The following is an 18,806-nucleotide window of genomic DNA, read 5'->3' on the forward strand; positions in this document are numbered from 1 at the left end:
ACATAATGTTTTCATGCCTCCTTTGACTATTATGATAGATGTTTTTGATAGAGCACATTAAATAATTGTAGTGAGATGCTGAGCATAGGTCTTGGTGCATATTCAGTGTTCCATAGTGCCAGATACTATCTAGTGCCATTGTTAACACCAACTTCATTTTCAATATCACCATGATTATCTCCATGAGTATTACTGTCATCATCATCACCATTAGCACCAACCCCGCCACTACCAGCACCACCATCATCATCATCATCATTACCACTACAACCATCATCATCCTAATCATCACCTCCATCACCATTTTCATCATCGCCATCATCATTGTCAATATCACCATGCTTATCACCATCAGTAGTATTATTGTCATCATCACCACTACCATCATCATTATCCTCATCATCCCCATCACCAGCAGTGCTATCATCATCGCCATCTTCATTACCATCAGTGTCAACATCACCATCATTTTTGTCAATCACCACCACCATAATTATTACTGTCTTCACATAATTATTATCATCATAACCACTACCCCCACCATTGTCATCATCCTCATCATTGTCATAATAATTAGCATCATCACCACCATCATCTATATCATGATCATTATCATCATCATCATCACCATCACCACCATCATCATCACCACCACTTACATCATCATCATCATCACAGGAATATAAGCTATCTTAAGCAGAGATTGCTATCTATTTCTATGTTCCCTGCTGTATCTTCAGGGCCTGGCACATAGTAGGTGCTCAATAAAGTTTACAGGTTAACTCCTCATCACTAGATTTACTATGACTTTTATCTTTATTTAAGTGCATAATGGCAGAAATATTTATATTCATCAGGAATGCTCTAACGGAGATGCCACTGGCTGATACTTACCTGTAGTTTCAGGGAGGGAAGACAGGATCCCAGAGGTTCCCAGGTTCACTGTGGAGGTCCCAGGAGCTAAGGAGAAGCCCTCATCAGTGAAAGCAGCAAGCATCCTCATGGCAGAAATGCCAGCAGGTAGGACTAGTATGAGGCTTGCTGCATGTGGGTCTTGAACTGTGTTTCTCTTTGGGCACAAGGGAGAAGGAATAACTTGTGCTCTCCCAGCACCTTCTCTCATGAAGAGGACATAAGTGTGTATGAGGAGGGCTCAGCACCTGCCCTGCTTGGAGTAGAATTGGGGGTACTGGAACATCAGTTGAATACTCACTGTTGGTGGTTGGTATGGAGCTCCAATGAGTGAAACCTGTGGAGAGAGGGAAGGAGGATAGTGGGTAAGGGTTAAGGAGAGGTGGGGGGATGAAATAGGAATCAGGGCTACCCTGGTGGATTAGAAGGGGTTTCATGGAACAGGAGCCATTAAAGGTTCTCTATCAGCACATTCACTTCAGGGTCCAAGGTCTGGAGGATGAACACAGTACAAGATGCAGAAAAAAAAATAATGAAGTTCTAACATCAATCATCACATGCAGACAACATGGCAGAGATTTCAACGTCCAGACAGGAAGTGTGACCTCAAGCCAGAAAGGAGGGGCTGCCCAGCAAGAAGGACGAGAATCCAACCACATCAAAGCTGCTCACCATTGACATAGAGACTGTCCCTGTCCAGGGTGTAGGGGCCCAGCTCAGTGATGCCATGGGTCAACTGGCTCAGCTCCCAGTACAGCTGCTCTCTGTCCAGTCCAGGGCTTTGAGGGTCAGGGCGGTAGGTACAGATGGCATCCACTCTGGTGGCTGCCTTGTCCTTCTCTGGCCTGAGGAGGTTAAGTGGGTGGAGGGGGTGACAATGAAAGGATTGCCCAGGCAGGGGTTCTGAGATTCCTGAGGGAAGGACAGGGAGGGGACAGAGGAAATGAGAAGCCGGGGAGAGAGGTGAGAAGCCACAATTAATTTCTCTAAATGCACCAACTCCTAGCCAGCCCTGGATTGGGAGCAGAGTCATGGACACAAGAATATTTATGAAATTGCAAGGTGAAACTTCCAGTTTGATAGCACGAAGACAGGAGAGCTCAGACCTGAGACAAGTGAAGAGCTAGAATCAGAGATAAAAGCAAGTGGAAAACCCACCTTTCTCTTAAGGGAGACCTTGGGAACAGAATTTTAAAACTTAAGAGAAGGGATAAGGAGGAATGGAAGGTATTAAGAAGGATGAGTGGAGTAAGAACCCAATCTTGATGATGGGCTCTGCAGAATCTGTCACTTGAGTGGGGAAGTGCTAGGATCAGGAGACACATTCTTTCTTGAAGCCACTGCCAACTGAATCCCACTTCTGCTGAGGACGCTCACAGGGAGGGCAAGAAGGATGCTGCTGGGGCCTGGGAACACTTGGGTAAGCCCTGATTGGCTATTCTAAGGTCTCACCTGAGCAAGGTCAGTCTGCAGCTGGAGTACAAAGGGCTGATACTGGTATTCTTGAACAAGGGCCCCAGCTGTGGAGGAGGGAGAGAGAGGTGATTGGGAGGGGTGATGAGGACGGGCAGGGCAGAAATGAGACAGGTGGGGCTGACACCAGTGGGTACGGCTTGTGATTTGGGGTCAAAGGTGATTCACATGGGATCTTCTTGTACATCTCTGGCATGGGTGATGCAGGTAGAATCTGGTAAGGTGGGCCAGGCAGTTAGATGGGTTGGACTCTCACCAGACCCTGTAGGACCCTCTCCGTGGTGTTGAACTTCCTGGAGCCAGGGTGTCGCATGGCCTCCTCATACTGCAAGTTGGTGATGGTGAAGTTGAGGCTGAATGGCAGGAGGAGAGGACCAGGCACTGTAGTGTGGGTAAGAAACAAGCACTATGTTCAGAAGTACAGAAATTATGGATTTGCAATAAAATTATTTTTAAATATACACAGCATTAAACGGGATGGACAAAATGAAGATTTTTGATCCCTCCCTTAACTATAATGATAGAATTTAAAAAGACACATAGCATATCATATCAGTTGGATGTTGAGCCTAGCTTTCATTGTATGTTCATTGCTCAATAATGTCATACTTCATCCCTTACCTTTGTTACCACCATCATAATCACCATCATTGTCACCTACAGCATCATTATTGTCATCATCATTGCCACCACCACCACCATAATAATCCCCATAATCACCACCAGCACAACCATCACCACCACCATCATCATCATCACCATCATTACTGCCATCATCACTGCCACCACCATCACCATGATAATCCCCATTGTCATCATCATTGTCACCCACACCATAATAATTGTCATCACTGCCACCAACACCACCACCATAATAATCTCCATCATCACCACCAGCATCAGAACCACCATCATCATCACCATCACTGTCACCCACACCATCCTTGTCACCACCACTGCCATGACCACCACCATGATCATCTCCATCACGACCACCAGCACTATCATTTATCACACTCAACACATCATCATCATCATAACCCCCACCATTGTCATCATCCTCACCACCTTCATCATCATTATCATCATTGCTACCATAAGCATCACCATCATCATCAAAACTGCCACCACTATCATCATCACCACCCGCCACAGTCATCATCACAAGAATATAAGCTCTCTGATGGCAGAGATTTTTATCTGTTTTGTATACCTGCTGTATCCCCAGGGTCTGGCACAGAGGAGGTGATCAGTCACATTTGTAGGTTGACTTATCATCACTAGATTTACTATGATTTTTACCTTTATTTGAGTAAATAATGGCAGACATGTTTCTGCTCATCAGTCATGCTCTAATAGAGGTGCCATTGACTGGTGCTCACCTGTGTGGCCAGGGAGGGAGGCTGGAGTCCCAGAGGTTTCCAAGTGCACTGCAGAGGTCCCAGGAACTGAGAAGAAGCCCTCATTACTGAAAGCAGCAAACTCTCTCATGGTGGAAATGCCAGCAGGTAAAACTATTATGGGCCCTGCTGCATTTGAGGTTTGAGCTGAGCGTCTCTATGGAGCTAGGGCACAGGGGAAAGGGAATAGACTGTGCCCTTGAAGCCTTTTCCCTCATGAAGAGGACATAAAGGGATAAGAGGTAATGCCAGCTCCTGCCCTGCTTGGTATAGGACTAGGGGGACTGGAACATCAGTAAAATACTCACTTCTGGTTGGCACAGAGCTCTGATGGGTGAAGCCTGCAGAGAGAGGCAGGGAGGAGAGTGGGTAAGGGTTAAGGAGAGGTCAGACCAAATAGGGGTCAGGGTTACCCTAGTGCAATGAGGAAAGTTTCATGAAGCATGGTCATTGAGAATCTTCACCAGCACCCTCACATGGGGGAAGAAGGCCTTGAGGGTAAAATACGTGCAAGATGAAGATGAAACCGTGAAGCTGAAACCTCAATCATCACATATAGAGCACATCATCAAACCCTCAATGGTCAGACAGGGCATGTGACCCCAGGACAGACAGTAGGGTCTACCCAGCTAGAAGGAAGAACCTCCAGTCACATCATGGCTGCTCACCATTGACATAGAGACTGTCTCTGTCCAGGGTGTAGGGGCCCAGCTCTGTGATGCTGTTGGTCAGCTGGCTCAGCTCCCAGTATAGCCGCTCTCTGTCCAGTCCAGGGCTGGTGGGATCAAACCGGTGGGTGCAGATGGCGTCCACTCCAGTGGCTGTCCCATCCTTCTCAGGTCTGGGGAGGGCAAGAGTGGGGAATGGCAATTAATGGATTGCCTAGGGAGTGGTCTTGAGCTTGTTGGGTGAAGGACAGGAAGGGGTCAGAGGAATTGAGAAGCCTGGTACAGACGTGAGAGAAGTCACACTTTGATTCTCTAAGTGCTTTGACTCCCTGCCAGCCTGGGATTGTGAACAAAGTCATGGATGCGAGGATTTTTATGAAATCACAAGGTGCAACCTGCATTCTCACAGCAATGGGGAAAGAAGAGCTGAATCCTGAGACAGGAGAAGAACAGGAATTAGGGGTGAAATCAAGTGGATGAGGCATGTTTGGCAGAAATTCTGGGGACAGACTTTAACAACTGAAGGAAAGGGAGGTGGAGGGAATTTAGAGGGGTGATGAGGGTAAGGGCTCAATCCTGCTGATGGACTCTGAAGAATGTGTCAGTTGAGGTGGGAGGTGGTAGAATCAGGAGACAAACTGGTTGTGGAGCCATTGCCTCCTGAATTCCATCTGTGCTGAGGCCATCCCACAGTAGGGCAGGAAGGTGACCAAACTTTTTGGGCCTGGGAACAATTGGGGAAACCAGGCTGGAAATTCTAAGGTCTCACCTGAGCAAGGTCAGTCTGCAGCCAGAGTACAGAGGGCCGACACTGGTGCTCTTGAACAAGGGCTTGAGCTGTGGAGGAAGGGGAAGGAGGTGAGTGGGTGGGCTGAGGTGTAGGGATGGGGCAGACATGAGGTAGGAAGGGCTGGCATCACCAGTTGGGGCTTGCATCTCTGGGGCCAAGGAGTGGTGGGTGAGATCTTCCATGGCCCTGGCATGGGTGATATAAGCAGGACTGGTAAGGTGGTGGAGCTCTTACCAGACCCTGCAGAACCCTCTCCGTGGTGTTGAACTTTCTGGAGCCAGGGTGTTGCATGTTTTCCTCATAATGCAGGTTAGTGATGGTAAAGTTGAGGGTGAATGGTATCAGGAGAGGGCCAGCGGCTGTAAAGGGGTTGGGAAATAAACACGATGTTCAAAAGTAGAGAAATATATAACAGTTTGCAATAGACTTATTTTTAAACATATGCAGCAGCATTTCATGTGGATAAAAAATAAAAGATTTTCATGCCTGTCTTGACTACAATAATAGAAGTTTTTCATAAATAAGCATATTATATAATTGTAATGAGATGGTGAACATAGTGCTTGGTGCATATTTAGTGCTCAGTAATGTCAGATGCTATTTTTTACCTCTGTTATTGCCATCTTCATCATCAACATAACCATAGTTGTTGCCATGGCTATCATCGCTTTCATCACTATCAACTTCAGCACCACCACTACCACCATCCTCATCACCATCACCACCACAGAGATCATAATCAGCATCATCACCACCAGCACCATCATAATATTATTATTACCAGGATAATCACCAACACAATCATCATCATCATCATCATCTTCATCTTCATTATCCTCATTGTCAATATCACAATCATCATTGGCAGTCGTCATCACCACCATCATCATCACCACCACAATCACCTCAAATATCACCAGTATCACCACAATCATCCCAAACATCACCACCATCACATCATCATTCCTGTTATAATCAGCACCACTATTATCACCATCATCTTCATCACCATCTCCATAATTATCATCACCATCACCAACATCATCAGCAGCATTGCCATCTTTATAGTCATCTCCATGATATTATCATCATCTCCATCCCCCCCACTATCATCATCGCTGCCACCCTTATCATCCTCATCATCACAAGAATATAAGCGCTCTGAAGGAAGATATTTTTATCTCTTTTGTATTCCCTGCCGCATTCCATAGGTCTGGCACAGAGTAAGTGCTCAATAAAGTGTGTTGGTTGCATCAGCTGCACTAGATTTGATTTGCTATGATGTTTCATCTTAATTTACATGAAAATGACAGAGATGAAGACACTTACCATTGACTGGTATCATTGACTGGTGCTCACCTGTGTGGCTGGAGAGGGAGGATGGAGTCCCAGAGGTTGCCAGGTACACTGTGGGGGTCCCAGGAGCTGAGAAGAAGCTCTTATCAGTGAAATTAGCAAGTACCCCCATGGCAGAAAGGCCAGCAGGTAAGACTATTATGAAACTTGATGCATATGGGGTTTGACCTAGATCAGTCTGTAGCTGGGGCAGAAGGGAGGATGAATCCCTTCTGCCTTCCCAGCTCCTTCTAGTCAGAAGAGGAGCTATGGTTTTATATGGAGAAAGGTCAGCTCCTGCTCTGCTTTGTGTAGAACCAGGGGCATGAGATTATCAGTTGAATACTCACTACTGGTAGTGGGCACAGATTTCCGATGGGTGAAACCTGCAGAGAGAGAGGGATTAACCTGAGTAAGGTTAAGGTAGAGGTGGATAACCAAATAGGGGTCAGGGCTACCCTGGTGAAATGGAACCGGGGCTGCTGGAGGTTTTCTATCAGGATCCTCACATCAGGGAAGAAAACCCTGAGGGTAAACCCAGTCTTCAACATAAAGAAGAAGCCATGATGTTCTGACATCAACTATCAAATATAGACAACACTGTCAAGCTTTCAATGGCCAGGCAGTGAGTGTGACTTCAAGCCAGGGAGTAGAGGTTGCCCATCACAGAGGAAGAGCCTCCAACCACATCACAGCTGCTCACCATTGACATACAGACTGTCTCTGTCCAGGGTGTAGGGGCCCAGTTCAGTGATGCTGTGGGTCAGTTGGCTCAGCTCCCAGTAGAGCTGCTCTCTGTCCAGCCCAGGTCTTTTGGGATCAGGGTGGTAGAGGCAGACAGCGTCCACTCCAGTGGCTGCTCCATCCTTCTCAGTCCTGGGGAAAGGAGGTGGGGAGAACGACAATGAAAAGATTACCTAGGACAGGTCTTGAGATTGCTGATGGAAGGACAGCAAAGGATAAGGGAAAATGAGAAACCTGGGAAAGAGGTGAGAAGCCACACTTAGATTCTCTGAGTGCACGGACTACCAGCTTGCTTGGGACCATAAACAGAGTCAAGGATACAACAATTCTTATAAAAGTGCAAGGGTGAAATTTGCATTCTCATGGCATGGGAAAAAAGAGCCCAGACTTGAGACCACTGAAGACCTTGAAATGGGGATGAAAGCACATGGGTGAGGCATGATTGTCTTGAAAGAAATTCTGGGGACAGAATTTAACACCTAAAGGAAAGGGAGAGAGAGGGAAAGGTAGGGGCTCAATCCTGATGATGGACCACGCAGATTCTCTCTGTTGAGGTGAGGTGTGGGGGTGTTACTATCAGGAAACACACCGGTCCTGAGGCCAGTGACTCCTGAATTCCACCTTTGGTGAGGATATCCCTAGGAAGTGTATAAAGGAAGATGTGCAAAGTCTATTGGAGTGAGAATAGTTGGGACAGCCAGGCTGGCTATTCTAGCCTCACCTGAGAGAAGTCAGTCTGCAGCCAGAGTACAGAGGGCCAACACTGGAGTTCTTGAATATGGGACTCAGCTGTGCAGGAGGGAGAGAGAGGTGAGTAGGAGGGTTAAGGTCCCTGTGTGGGGGCAAAAGTGAGGTGGGTGGGGAAGGGCCCAGTGGGCATGGCTGGCCTCAGTGGGTGAGGCTTGCATCTCTGGGGATGAGGGCAAGGTGGGTGCGATCTTCTTCCATGGCCCTGGCACAGATGTTGTAGGAGGGGCTGGGTATCTGGAGTCGGGGAGAGCGAAGAGGTCAGGGTACTAACCAGACCCTGCAGGACCCTCTCTGTGGTGTTGAACTTCCTTGATCCAGGGCGATGCATGTCCTCCTCATACTGCAGGTTGGTGATGGTGAAGTTGAGGGTGAATGGCACCAGGAGAGGGCCAGCAGCTGTAGTGGGAGGGGGAAACAAACATTATGTTCAAAGTGGAGAAAATAGGAATTTGCAACAGACTTATCTTTAAACATGTGCAACATTTAAATTGAATGACTAAATAAATATTTACCATGCATCCCTTTCCTATAATGACAGAATTTATTTACTTATTTTTTTGAGACGGAGTCTCACTCTGTCACTAGGCTGGAGTGCAGTGGCACCATCTTGGCTCACTGCAACCTCTGCCTCCCGGATTTAAGCAATTCTCCTGCCTCAGCCTCCCAAGTAGCTGGGACTACAGGCATGCACCACCACGCCCGGCTAATTTTTGTATTTTTAGTAGAGATGGGGTTTCGCCATGTTGGCCAGGATGGTCTCGATCTCTTGACCTCGTGATCCACCCACCTCGGCCTTCCAAAATGCTGAGGTTATGGACGTGAGCCACCGCACCTGGCCTGACATAATTTATTTTTTAAAGGATGCTTTATAATAATAGTTAGATGCCGAGGGTAGCTCTTCGTGCATATTCAGAGCTTAATATTGTCTGATGTTATCTGTTATCTTTTTTATTGCCATCATTATTGTTGCTATCATTGTCACTATCACCATCATTATTATCATCATCACCACCATGATAATCCCAAGCATGACCACCACAAACATCATCATCACCACAGACAACACATCACCATTATCATCAAAACCCCACGACCATCACTGGCATCATCCTCATCACCATCATTGTCATTTTCATCAACATCACCAGTCTCATCATCACCATCTCAAACAGCACCCCAAAAAAGGAAAAATAAAAATAAATAAACAGCACTACCATCACCATCATCATCATCACACTCAACACATCATCACGAATATCGTAACTGTTACTGACATCCTCATGTCCATCATCATCATAGTCAGCACCACCACCACCATTATCACCAACAGCATCACTATCATCATCGTCATCATAATCACCATAAACAGCACCACCACCACCATCATCATCACACTCAACATATCATGATTAATATCATAACCACCACCACGATCATCATCATCATCACATAAACAGAAGCTCACTGAGGGCAGACATGTTTTTATTGGTTTTATTTTCCTTGTTGTATCCCTAGGGTCTGGTACACTATAGGTGGCCAATTAATTTTTTTGGTTCACTCACTATCACTAGACTTACTATGATCTTCTATCTTTATTTGAATGAAAATGGCACAGATGTTTACATTCATCAGGCATGCTCTAACAGATGCCATTGACTGGTACTTACTTGTGGGGCTGGGGACGGGGGATGGTGTCCCTGAGATTCCAAGGTCCACTGTGGAAGTCCAAGGAGCTGAGAAAAAGTCCTCATCAGTGAAAGCAGGAAGTACTCTCATGACAGAAATGGCAAGAGGGGAGACTATGGGGTCTGCTGCCTGTGTGACTAGAGATGGGTCTTTCTTTGGAGCTGGGGCAGAGCAGAGCTTGAGTAACTGCTGTCCTCCTATCTCCTTTGCTGAAGAAGAGGACCTATGGGTTTACGAGGAGGGGTAGCTCCTGTTCTGTTTGGTATAGAATCGGGGCATGTGGACATGACTTAAATACTCACTGCTGGTGGTGGGCACAGAGCTCCGATAGGTGAAACCTGCATAGAGAAGGAGGCAGGAGAGTGCGTAAGGGTTAAGGAGACGTTGGCGACCAAATAGGGGTCAAGGCTACCCTGGTGCAAAGGAATGAATTTCATCGTACAGGGGCATTTGAAGATTTCCTATCAGCATCCTCACATCAGGAAAGAATGCCCTGAGGGAATATATCCACAGTGATAAAGAAACTATGAAGTCCAGACCTTAGTCATCCCATGTAAAACACATGACAGAATTTTCAATTGCCAGGCAGGAAGCGTGACCTCTAGTTAGAGATTAGAGGCTGCTCAGCAAGAAGGAAGAGACTTCAACCACATCACAACCACTCACCATTGACATAGAGACTGTTCCTGTCCAGGGTGTAGGGGCCCAGCTCTTTGATGCCATTGGTCATCTGGCTCAGCTCCCAGTACAGCTGCTCCCTGTCCAGTCCAGGGCTTTGAGGGGTAAGGCGGTGGGTACAGATGGCATCCACTCCAGTGGCTGCCCCATCCTTCTCAGACCTGGGGAAGGTAGGTGGGGAGAATGACAATGAAAAGATTACCTAGGACGGGTCTTGAGATTGCTGAGAGAAGGATGGCAAGTAACCAGAGGAAATGAGGAACCTGGCAAAGAGGTGAGAAGCCACACTTAGATTCTCTGAGTGCGCAGACTACTGGCTTGTTGGGACTGTGAGCAAAGTCATGAACACAACAGTTTTGATAAAAGTGCAAGGTGAGGCTGGGCACGGTGGCTCACGCCTGTAATCCCAGCACTTTGGGAGGCCGGGGCAGGTGGATCACCTGAGGTTAGGAGTTCGAGACCAGCCTGACCAACATGGAGAAACTCTGTCTCTGCTAAAAATACCAAATTAGCCGGGTGTGGTGGCCCGTGCCTGTAATCCCAGCTACTTGGGAGGCTGAGGCAGGAGAATCGCTTGAACCTGGGAGACAGAGGTTGTGGTGAGCCAAGATCATGTGATTGCACTCCAGCCTGGGCAACAAGAGTGAAATTCTGTCTCAAAAAAAAAAAAAAAAAAAAAATGCAAGGTGAATCCTGCATTCTCATGGCATGGGGACAGGAGAGCCCAGATTTGAGGCCAGTGAAGAGCTGGAAATGAGGATGAAAGCACGTGACTGAGGCATGATTGTCTTGAGAGAAATCCTGGAGACAGAATTTAAGAACTAAATGAAAGGGAGGGGCAGGGAAAGGAGGAAATTCAGAGGGATGACTGGGGTAGGGGCTCAATCCTGATGATGGACCATGCAGATTCTCTCTGTTGAGGTGGGGTGTGGGGGTGTTACTATCAGGAGATACAGTGGTCCTGAAGCCAGTGACTCCTGAATCCCATCCTTGGTGAGGATATCCCTAGGAAGCGCAGCAAAGAAGCAGTGCAAAGTCTTTTGGACTGAGAATAATTGGGACAGCCAGGCTGGCTATTCTAGCCTCACCTGAGGGAGATCAGCCTGCAGCCAGAGTACAGAGGGCTGACACTGGAGTTCTTGAACAACGGACCAAGCTGTGGAAGAGGGAGAGAGAGGTGAGTAGGAGGGCTAAGGTCCCTGTGTGTGGGTGCAGAAATAAGGTGAGCGAGGCATGGCCCAGTGGGTGAGGCTGGCTTCAGTGGGCATGGCTGGCCTCAGTGGGCGAGTCTTGCATCTCTTGGGGCAAGGACGAGGTGGGTACATTCTTCTCCCATTACCCTGGCTTGGATGTTGTAGGAGGCACTGAGTATCTGGGTCAGGGCAGAGTGAGGAGGACGGGGCACTAACCAGACCCTGCAGGACCCTCTCTGTGGTGTTGAACTTCCTGGAGCCAGGGTGATGCATGTCCTCCCCATACTGCAGATTGGTGATGGTGAAGTTGAGGGTGAACGGCACCAGGAGAGGAACAGCTGCTGTAGTGGGAATTGAAAATAAATACTGTGCTCAAATTAGACAAAATAGGAGTTTGCAATATACTTATCTTTAAATACAGGCAGCATTTCAATTGACTGACAAAGTAAATATTTACCATGCCTCCCTTGTCTTCAATGACAGAATTTATGTCTTAAAGGATATTATATAAAATAGTAGTTAGATGCTGAGCGCAGCTCTTGGTTCATATTCAGTGCTCAATATTGTCTGATGTTACCTGTTATCTTTATTACTGCCATTATCATCCTTGCTATCATTGTCACAATCACAATCATTATTATTATCACCACCACCATAATAGTCTCCACCATGACCACGACAAACATCATCACCACCACACTCAATACGTCACTATTATCATCATAACCCCATGACTATCTCTGGCATCATCTTCATCACCATCATTGTTATTGTCATCAACATCACCAGTTTCATCATCACCATCATCAACAGCACCACCACCACCATCATCCTCACTCACATCATAACCGTCACTGACATCATCCTCATATCCATCATCATCGTGGTCGGCAACGTCAACACCATTATCATCAGCATCACTATCATCATCATCATCATCATCATCATCATCATTATCAAAAGCATCACTACCACCATCATCAACAGCATTACCATCATGGTCATCATCATAATCATGATCATGATCATCCTCATCATCATCAACAACTAGCACCACCACCACTATCATCAACACATGAATAAAAAAGCTCACTGAGGGCAGAGACACTTTTACTGGTTTTGTTTTCCTTGCTGTATCCCTTGGGTGTGGTACACAGTAGGTGGCCAACAAGTATTTTTGGTCCACTCACTATTACCAGATGTACTGTACTTTTCCATCTTTATTTGAGTGAAAATGGCAGAGATGTTCACACTCATCAGGCATGCTATAATAGAGATGTCATTGACTGGTACTTACCTGTGGGGCTGAGGAGGAAGGATGGAGTCCCTGAGGTTCCAAGCTCCACTGTGGAAGTCCCAGGAGCTGAGGAAAAGTCCGCATCAGTGAAAGCAGAAAACACTCTCATGGCAGAAATGGCAAGACAGGGGACTATTATGAGGTCTGCTGCATGTGGGCTTCAGCTGGGTCTGTCTTTGGAGCTGAGGCAGAGGGAAGCTTCAATAACTTCAGCCTTCCCAGCTCCTTTGCTCATGAGGAGGACTTATGGGTTTATAAGGAGGGGCAGCTCCTGCTTTGCTTGGTGTTGTATCAGGGGCATGTGGACATGAGTTGAATACTCACTGGTGGGGGCCACAGAGCTCCAATGGGTGAAACCTGCATGGAGAAGGAGGGAAGAAATTGTGTAAGGATTCAGGAGATGTGGGGGACGCAATAGGGTTCATGGCTATCCTGGTGCCATGGGACAGGGACCATTAAAGATTTCCTATCAGCATCCTCATAACAGAGAAGAATGCCCTGAGGGAATGCAGTTCACGATGACGAAGAAACCATGAAGTCCAGAACTTAGTCACCCCATATAGAGCACATAACAGAATTTTCAACAGCCAGGCGGAGAGTGTGCCCGCAAGCCAGAGATTAGAGTCCTCCCAGCAGGGAGGAAGAGACTCCAACCACACCACATCTGCTCACCATTGACATAGAGACTGTTCCTGTCCAGGGTGTAGGGCCCCAGCTCTTTGATGCCATGGGTCAGCTGGCTCAGCTCCCAGTACAGCTGCTCTCTGTTGAGTCCAGGGCTTTTGGGGTCAAGACGGTGGGTGCAGATGGCATCCACTCCAGTGGCTGCCCCATTCTTCTCAGGCCTGGGGAAGGTAGGTGAAAGGAATGCAATCAAAAGATTAACTACGAAGGGTTTTGAGATTTCTGAGGGAAGGACAGCAAGGAACCAGAGGAAATGAGAAGCCTGGGAAAGAGGTGAGAAATCACAGTTTCTCTGAGTGCACCAACCACTGGTTTGCTTTGAACTGCAAGCAGGGTAATGAATACAAGAATTTTTATAAAAGTGCAAAGTGGCCTGGCACAGTGGCTCACACCTGCAATCCCAGCACTTTGGGAGGCCAAGGCGGGCAGATCACTTGAGGTCAGGAGTTCAAGACTAGCCTGGTCAACATGGTGAAACCCAGTCTCTATGAAAAATACAAAAATTAGCTGAGTATAGTAGCGGGTGCCTGCAATCCCAGCTACTCGAGAGGCTAAGGCAGGAGAATCACTTGAACATGGAAGGCAGAGGTTGCAGTGAGCTGAGACCAGTCTGGTGTGCAGTGAGACTACGTTTCAACAATGAAATAATAAAATAAAATAAAATAGTGCAAGTTGAAACCTGCATTCTCATGGCATGGGGACAGAGACGCCAGACTTGAGACCAATGAAGAGCTGGAAATGGAGATGAAAGCCTGTGGATGAGGCACGATCGTCTTGAGAGAAATCCTGGGGACAGAATTTAAGACCTAAAGGAAAGGGAGGTGCAGGGACAGGAGGGAATTCAGAGGGATGATCAAGGTAGAGGCTCAATCCTCATGACGAACCACGCAGATTCTCCCTGTTGAGGTGGCGTGTGGGGGTACTATCAGAAAACACATTGGTCATGAAGTCAGTGACTCCTGAATTCCACCTCTGGTGAGGATATCCCTAGGAAGTGCAGCAAGGAAGCAGTGCAAAGTCTACTGGAGTGAGAACAAGTGGGGCACCCAGGCTTGATCTTCTAACGTCTCACCTGAGCAAGGTCAGTCTGCAGCCAGAGTACAGAGGGCCGACACTGGTGTTGTTGAACACGGGACCAAGCTGTGGAGGAGGGAGAGGGAGGTGAGTAGGAGGGCTAAGTTGCATGCTGGCTTCAATGGGCATAGCTTGCATCTCCTAGGGCAAGGGTGAGGTGGGTGTGATCTTCTTCCATGGCCTGGCATGGATGATGTAGGAGGTACTGACTGTCTGGGGTGGGGCAGAGTGAGGAGGGTGGGGCACTAACCAGACCCTGCAGGACCCTCTCTGTGGTGTTGAACTTCCTGGACCCTGGGTGATGCATGTCCTCCTCGTACTGCAGGTTGGTGATGGTGAAGTTGAGGGTGAATGGAACCAGGAGAGGGCCAGCAGCTGTAGTGGAGGTGGGAAGCAAACACTATGTTCAAAGTAGAGAAAATAGGAGTTTGCAATAGACTTATCTTTAAACATATGCAGAATTTAAATTGAGTGACAAAATATTTACCATGCTTCCCTTGCCTATAACCATGCAATTTACTTTTACAAACATATATTATATAATAGTATTTAGTTGCTGAGCACTGCTCCTGGTGCATATTCAGTGCTCAATATTGTCTGATGTTATCTATTATCTTTATTGCCATCTTCATCCTTGCTATCATTGTCACTGTCACCATCATATTATGATCATCACTGCCATAATAATCCCCAACATAACCACCACAAACATTATCATCACCACACTCAATGCATCATCATTATCATCATAACCCCGCAACAATCACTGGCATCGTCATCATCACCATCATTGTCATTGTCATCAACATAACCACTACCAACATCAATATCATCAGTACCATGGTCACCATCATAAACAGCATCACTACAATTATCACCATCATCACACTTAACACATCATCATTACCATCATAACCTTCACAACCATCACTGACAACATCCACAAGCCCATCACCATAATCATTGGTAATATCACCACCACCATCATCAACATCATCCCACTCAACATGTCATTATTACTATCATAACCACCACCACCACCATCATCATCACATGAACACAAGCTCACTGAGGGCAGAGACGCTTTTATTGGTTTTATTTTCTTTGCTGTATCCCTAGGGTCTGGCACACTGTTGGTGGCCTATAAATTTTTTTGGTTCACTGAGTATCACTATATTTACTATGACTTTCCATCTTCATTTGAGTGAAAATGGCACAGATGTTCACATTCATCAGGCATGATCTAATAGACATGTCACTGACTGGTACTTACATGTAGGGCTGGGGAGGGAGGATGGAGTCCCTAAGGTCCCAAGTTCCACTGTGGAGGTCCCAGGAGCTGAGAAAAAGTCCTCATCAGTGAAAGCAGAAAACATTCTCATGGCAGAAATGACAAGAAGGTAGACTATTACGAGGTCTGCTGCATGTGGGCTTCAGCTGGGTCTGTCTTTGGAGCTGGGGCAGAAGGGAGCTTGAGTGACTTCTGCCTTCCCAGCTCATTTGCTCAAGAGGAGGACTTATGGGTTTAAGAGGAGGGGCCAATTCCTGCTCCACTTGATGTAGGATCAGGGGCATCTGGACATGAGTTGAATACTCACTGTTGGTGGTGGGCACAGAGGTCCGATGGGTGAAACCTGCATTGAGAAGTAGGGAAGAGACTTGTTATGGGTTAAGGAGATGTGGGAGATGCAATAGGGTTCAGGGCTATCCTGGTGCAATTAAATGAGTTTCATGGGACAGAGGCCATTAAGATTTCCTATCAGCATCCTCCCAAAAGGGAACAGTGGCCTGAGGGAATGCAGTTCACGATGAAGAAGAAACCACGAAATCTAGAACTCAGTCAGACCATGTAGAGCATATGACAGAATTTTCAGTAGGCAGGGAGGGAGCGTGACCTGAAGCCAGAGATTAGAGGTTGCACAGCAAGGAGGAAGAGATTCCTACCATATCACAGCTGCTCACCATTGACATACAAACTGTTCCTGTCCAGGGTATAGGGGCCCAGCTCTTTGATGCCATGGGTCAGCTGGCTCAGCTCCCAATACAGCTGCTCCCTGTCCACTCCAGGACTTTTGGGGTCAAGATGGTGGGTGCAGATGGCATCCACTCCAGTGGCTGCTCCATCCTTCTCGGACCTGAGGAAGGTAGGAGGGGAAATGACAATGAAAAGATTGCCTAGGACTTGTCTTGAGATTGTTGAGGGAAACATATCAAGGAACCAGAAGAAATGAGTAACCTGGGAAAGAGGTGAGAAGCCACACTTAGATTATCTGAGTACACAGACCACTGTCTTGGTTGGGACAGGAAGCAGAGTCATGGATATAATAATTTCTATAAAAGTGCAAGGTGAAACCTGCATTCTCATGGCATGGGAACAGGAGAACCCAGACTTCAGACTAGTGGTGAGCTTGAAGGCTGATGAATGTATGTGGATGAGGCATGATTATGTTGAGAGAAATCCTGGGGACAGAATTTAACTCCTAAATGAAAGGGAGGGACAGGCAAAGGAGGGAATTCAGAGGAGTGATCAGGGTGGTGCCTCATTCCTGATGGTGGATCATGAAGATTCTGCATGTTGAGGTGGGGCATGGCGGAGTCACCATCAGGAAACAACTGGTTCTCAAGTCAGTGACTCCTAAATTCTCTTTTTGGTGATGATATCCCTAGGAAGTGCTGCAAGGAGACAGTGCAAAGTCTTTTGGAGTGAGAACAATTGGGGCAGAGAGGCTGCCTCTTCTAAAGTCTCACCTGAGCAAAGTCAGTCTGCAGCCAGAGTACAGAGGGCCAACACTGGTGTTCTTGAACATGGGACCAAGCTGTGGAGGAGGGAGAGGGAGGTGAGTAGGAGGGCTAAGGTGTGTGTGTGAGGGGCAGACGTCAGGTGGGCAGAGCAGGCACCAATAAGAAGGCCTGGTCTCTGAGGGCGAGGCTTGCATCTCTTGGGGGCAGAGGTAATGTTGGGGCTACCTTCTTTCATCACCTTGGCATCTATGATGTAGAAGGGACTGGATATCTGGGGCAAGGCAGAGTGAGGAGGGCAGGGCACTAACCAGACTCTGAAGGACCCTCTCCGTGGTGTTGAACTTCCTGGAGCCAGGGCGACGCATGTCCTCCTCGTACTTCAGGTTAGTGATGGTGAAGTTGAGGGTGAACGGCACCAGGAGAGGGCCAGCAGCTGTAGTGGGAATTGAAAACAAATACTGTGTTCAAAGTAGAGAAAATAGGGGTTTGGAATAGACTTATCTTTAAACATATGCAAAATTTAAATTGAGAGAAAAATATTTACCATGTCTCCCTTACCTATAATAATGCAATTTATTTTTATAAAAGTATATTATATAATAGTAGTTAAATGTTGAGCATAGCTAGTTGTGCATATTCAGTGCTCAATATTGTCTGATGTTATCTGTTATCTTTGTTATGGCCATCATCATTGTTGCTATCATTGTCATCATCACCATCATTATTATCATCATCACTATGATTATCCCCATCATGACCAACACAAACATAATCAGCAGCACACTCAACACATCATCATTATCATCATAACCACATGACCATCACTGGCATCACCCTCATCACCATCATTGTTATTGACATCAGTGTAACCACTACCAACATCAACATCATCAGTACCATGGTCACCATCATAAACAACACCACCATCATAAACAGCACCACCAACATCATCATCATCATCATCATCACACTCAGCACATCATTACCATCATAACATTCACAACCGTCACGGACAACATCCTCATGTCCATCATCATCATTGTCAGTAACATCACCACCATCATCAACAGCAGTACCACAATCATAAATCATCATCACACTCAATATGTCATTATTACTGTTACCACTACCGCCACCATCATTGTCACATAAACACAAGCTCACTGAGGGCAGAAATGTTTCTATTGCTTTTGTTTTCCTTGCTATATCCCTAGGGTCTGGAACACTGTAGGTGGCCAGTAAATATTTTTGGTTCACTCAGTATCACTAGATTTATTACGATTTTCCATTTTCATTTGACTGAACATGGCACAGATGTTTCCATTCATCAGGCATGATCTAATACAGATACCATTGGCTGGTACTTACTTGTGGGGCTGG

General features: G+C 46.7%; 1 protein-coding gene across 1 annotated transcript in view; it reads right to left on the reverse strand.

The window, feature by feature from the left end:
• The window catches only part of MUC16 (mucin 16, cell surface associated), a 151,112-nt gene that overhangs the window by 65,728 nt on the left and 66,578 nt on the right, over window positions 1-18,806 (reverse strand). Inside the window, exons 40-69 of the mRNA XM_011994314.1 lie at window positions 17,735-17,859; window positions 17,433-17,500; window positions 16,647-16,819; window positions 16,283-16,318; window positions 15,958-16,023; window positions 14,935-15,059; window positions 14,683-14,750; window positions 13,599-13,771; window positions 13,251-13,283; window positions 12,927-12,992; window positions 11,846-11,970; window positions 11,525-11,592; window positions 10,425-10,597; window positions 10,061-10,096; window positions 9,740-9,805; window positions 8,344-8,468; window positions 8,044-8,111; window positions 7,282-7,454; window positions 6,929-6,964; window positions 6,603-6,668; window positions 5,478-5,602; window positions 5,223-5,290; window positions 4,454-4,626; window positions 4,094-4,126; window positions 3,768-3,833; window positions 2,642-2,766; window positions 2,365-2,432; window positions 1,585-1,757; window positions 1,214-1,249; window positions 895-960 (exon numbers count right to left, since the gene is read on the reverse strand). Of these exons, the coding sequence (XP_011849704.1) occupies window positions 895-960; window positions 1,214-1,249; window positions 1,585-1,757; window positions 2,365-2,432; window positions 2,642-2,766; window positions 3,768-3,833; window positions 4,094-4,126; window positions 4,454-4,626; window positions 5,223-5,290; window positions 5,478-5,602; window positions 6,603-6,668; window positions 6,929-6,964; window positions 7,282-7,454; window positions 8,044-8,111; window positions 8,344-8,468; window positions 9,740-9,805; window positions 10,061-10,096; window positions 10,425-10,597; window positions 11,525-11,592; window positions 11,846-11,970; window positions 12,927-12,992; window positions 13,251-13,283; window positions 13,599-13,771; window positions 14,683-14,750; window positions 14,935-15,059; window positions 15,958-16,023; window positions 16,283-16,318; window positions 16,647-16,819; window positions 17,433-17,500; window positions 17,735-17,859 (2,802 nt within the window). The remainder of the gene's footprint in view (window positions 1-894; window positions 961-1,213; window positions 1,250-1,584; window positions 1,758-2,364; window positions 2,433-2,641; window positions 2,767-3,767; window positions 3,834-4,093; window positions 4,127-4,453; window positions 4,627-5,222; window positions 5,291-5,477; window positions 5,603-6,602; window positions 6,669-6,928; window positions 6,965-7,281; window positions 7,455-8,043; window positions 8,112-8,343; window positions 8,469-9,739; window positions 9,806-10,060; window positions 10,097-10,424; window positions 10,598-11,524; window positions 11,593-11,845; window positions 11,971-12,926; window positions 12,993-13,250; window positions 13,284-13,598; window positions 13,772-14,682; window positions 14,751-14,934; window positions 15,060-15,957; window positions 16,024-16,282; window positions 16,319-16,646; window positions 16,820-17,432; window positions 17,501-17,734; window positions 17,860-18,806) is intronic.

Source organism: Mandrillus leucophaeus, unplaced genomic scaffold, assembly GCF_000951045.1.
Source record: "Mandrillus leucophaeus isolate KB7577 unplaced genomic scaffold, Mleu.le_1.0 Scaffold451, whole genome shotgun sequence".
In the NCBI taxonomy this organism is placed as follows: domain Eukaryota; kingdom Metazoa; phylum Chordata; class Mammalia; order Primates; family Cercopithecidae; genus Mandrillus; species Mandrillus leucophaeus.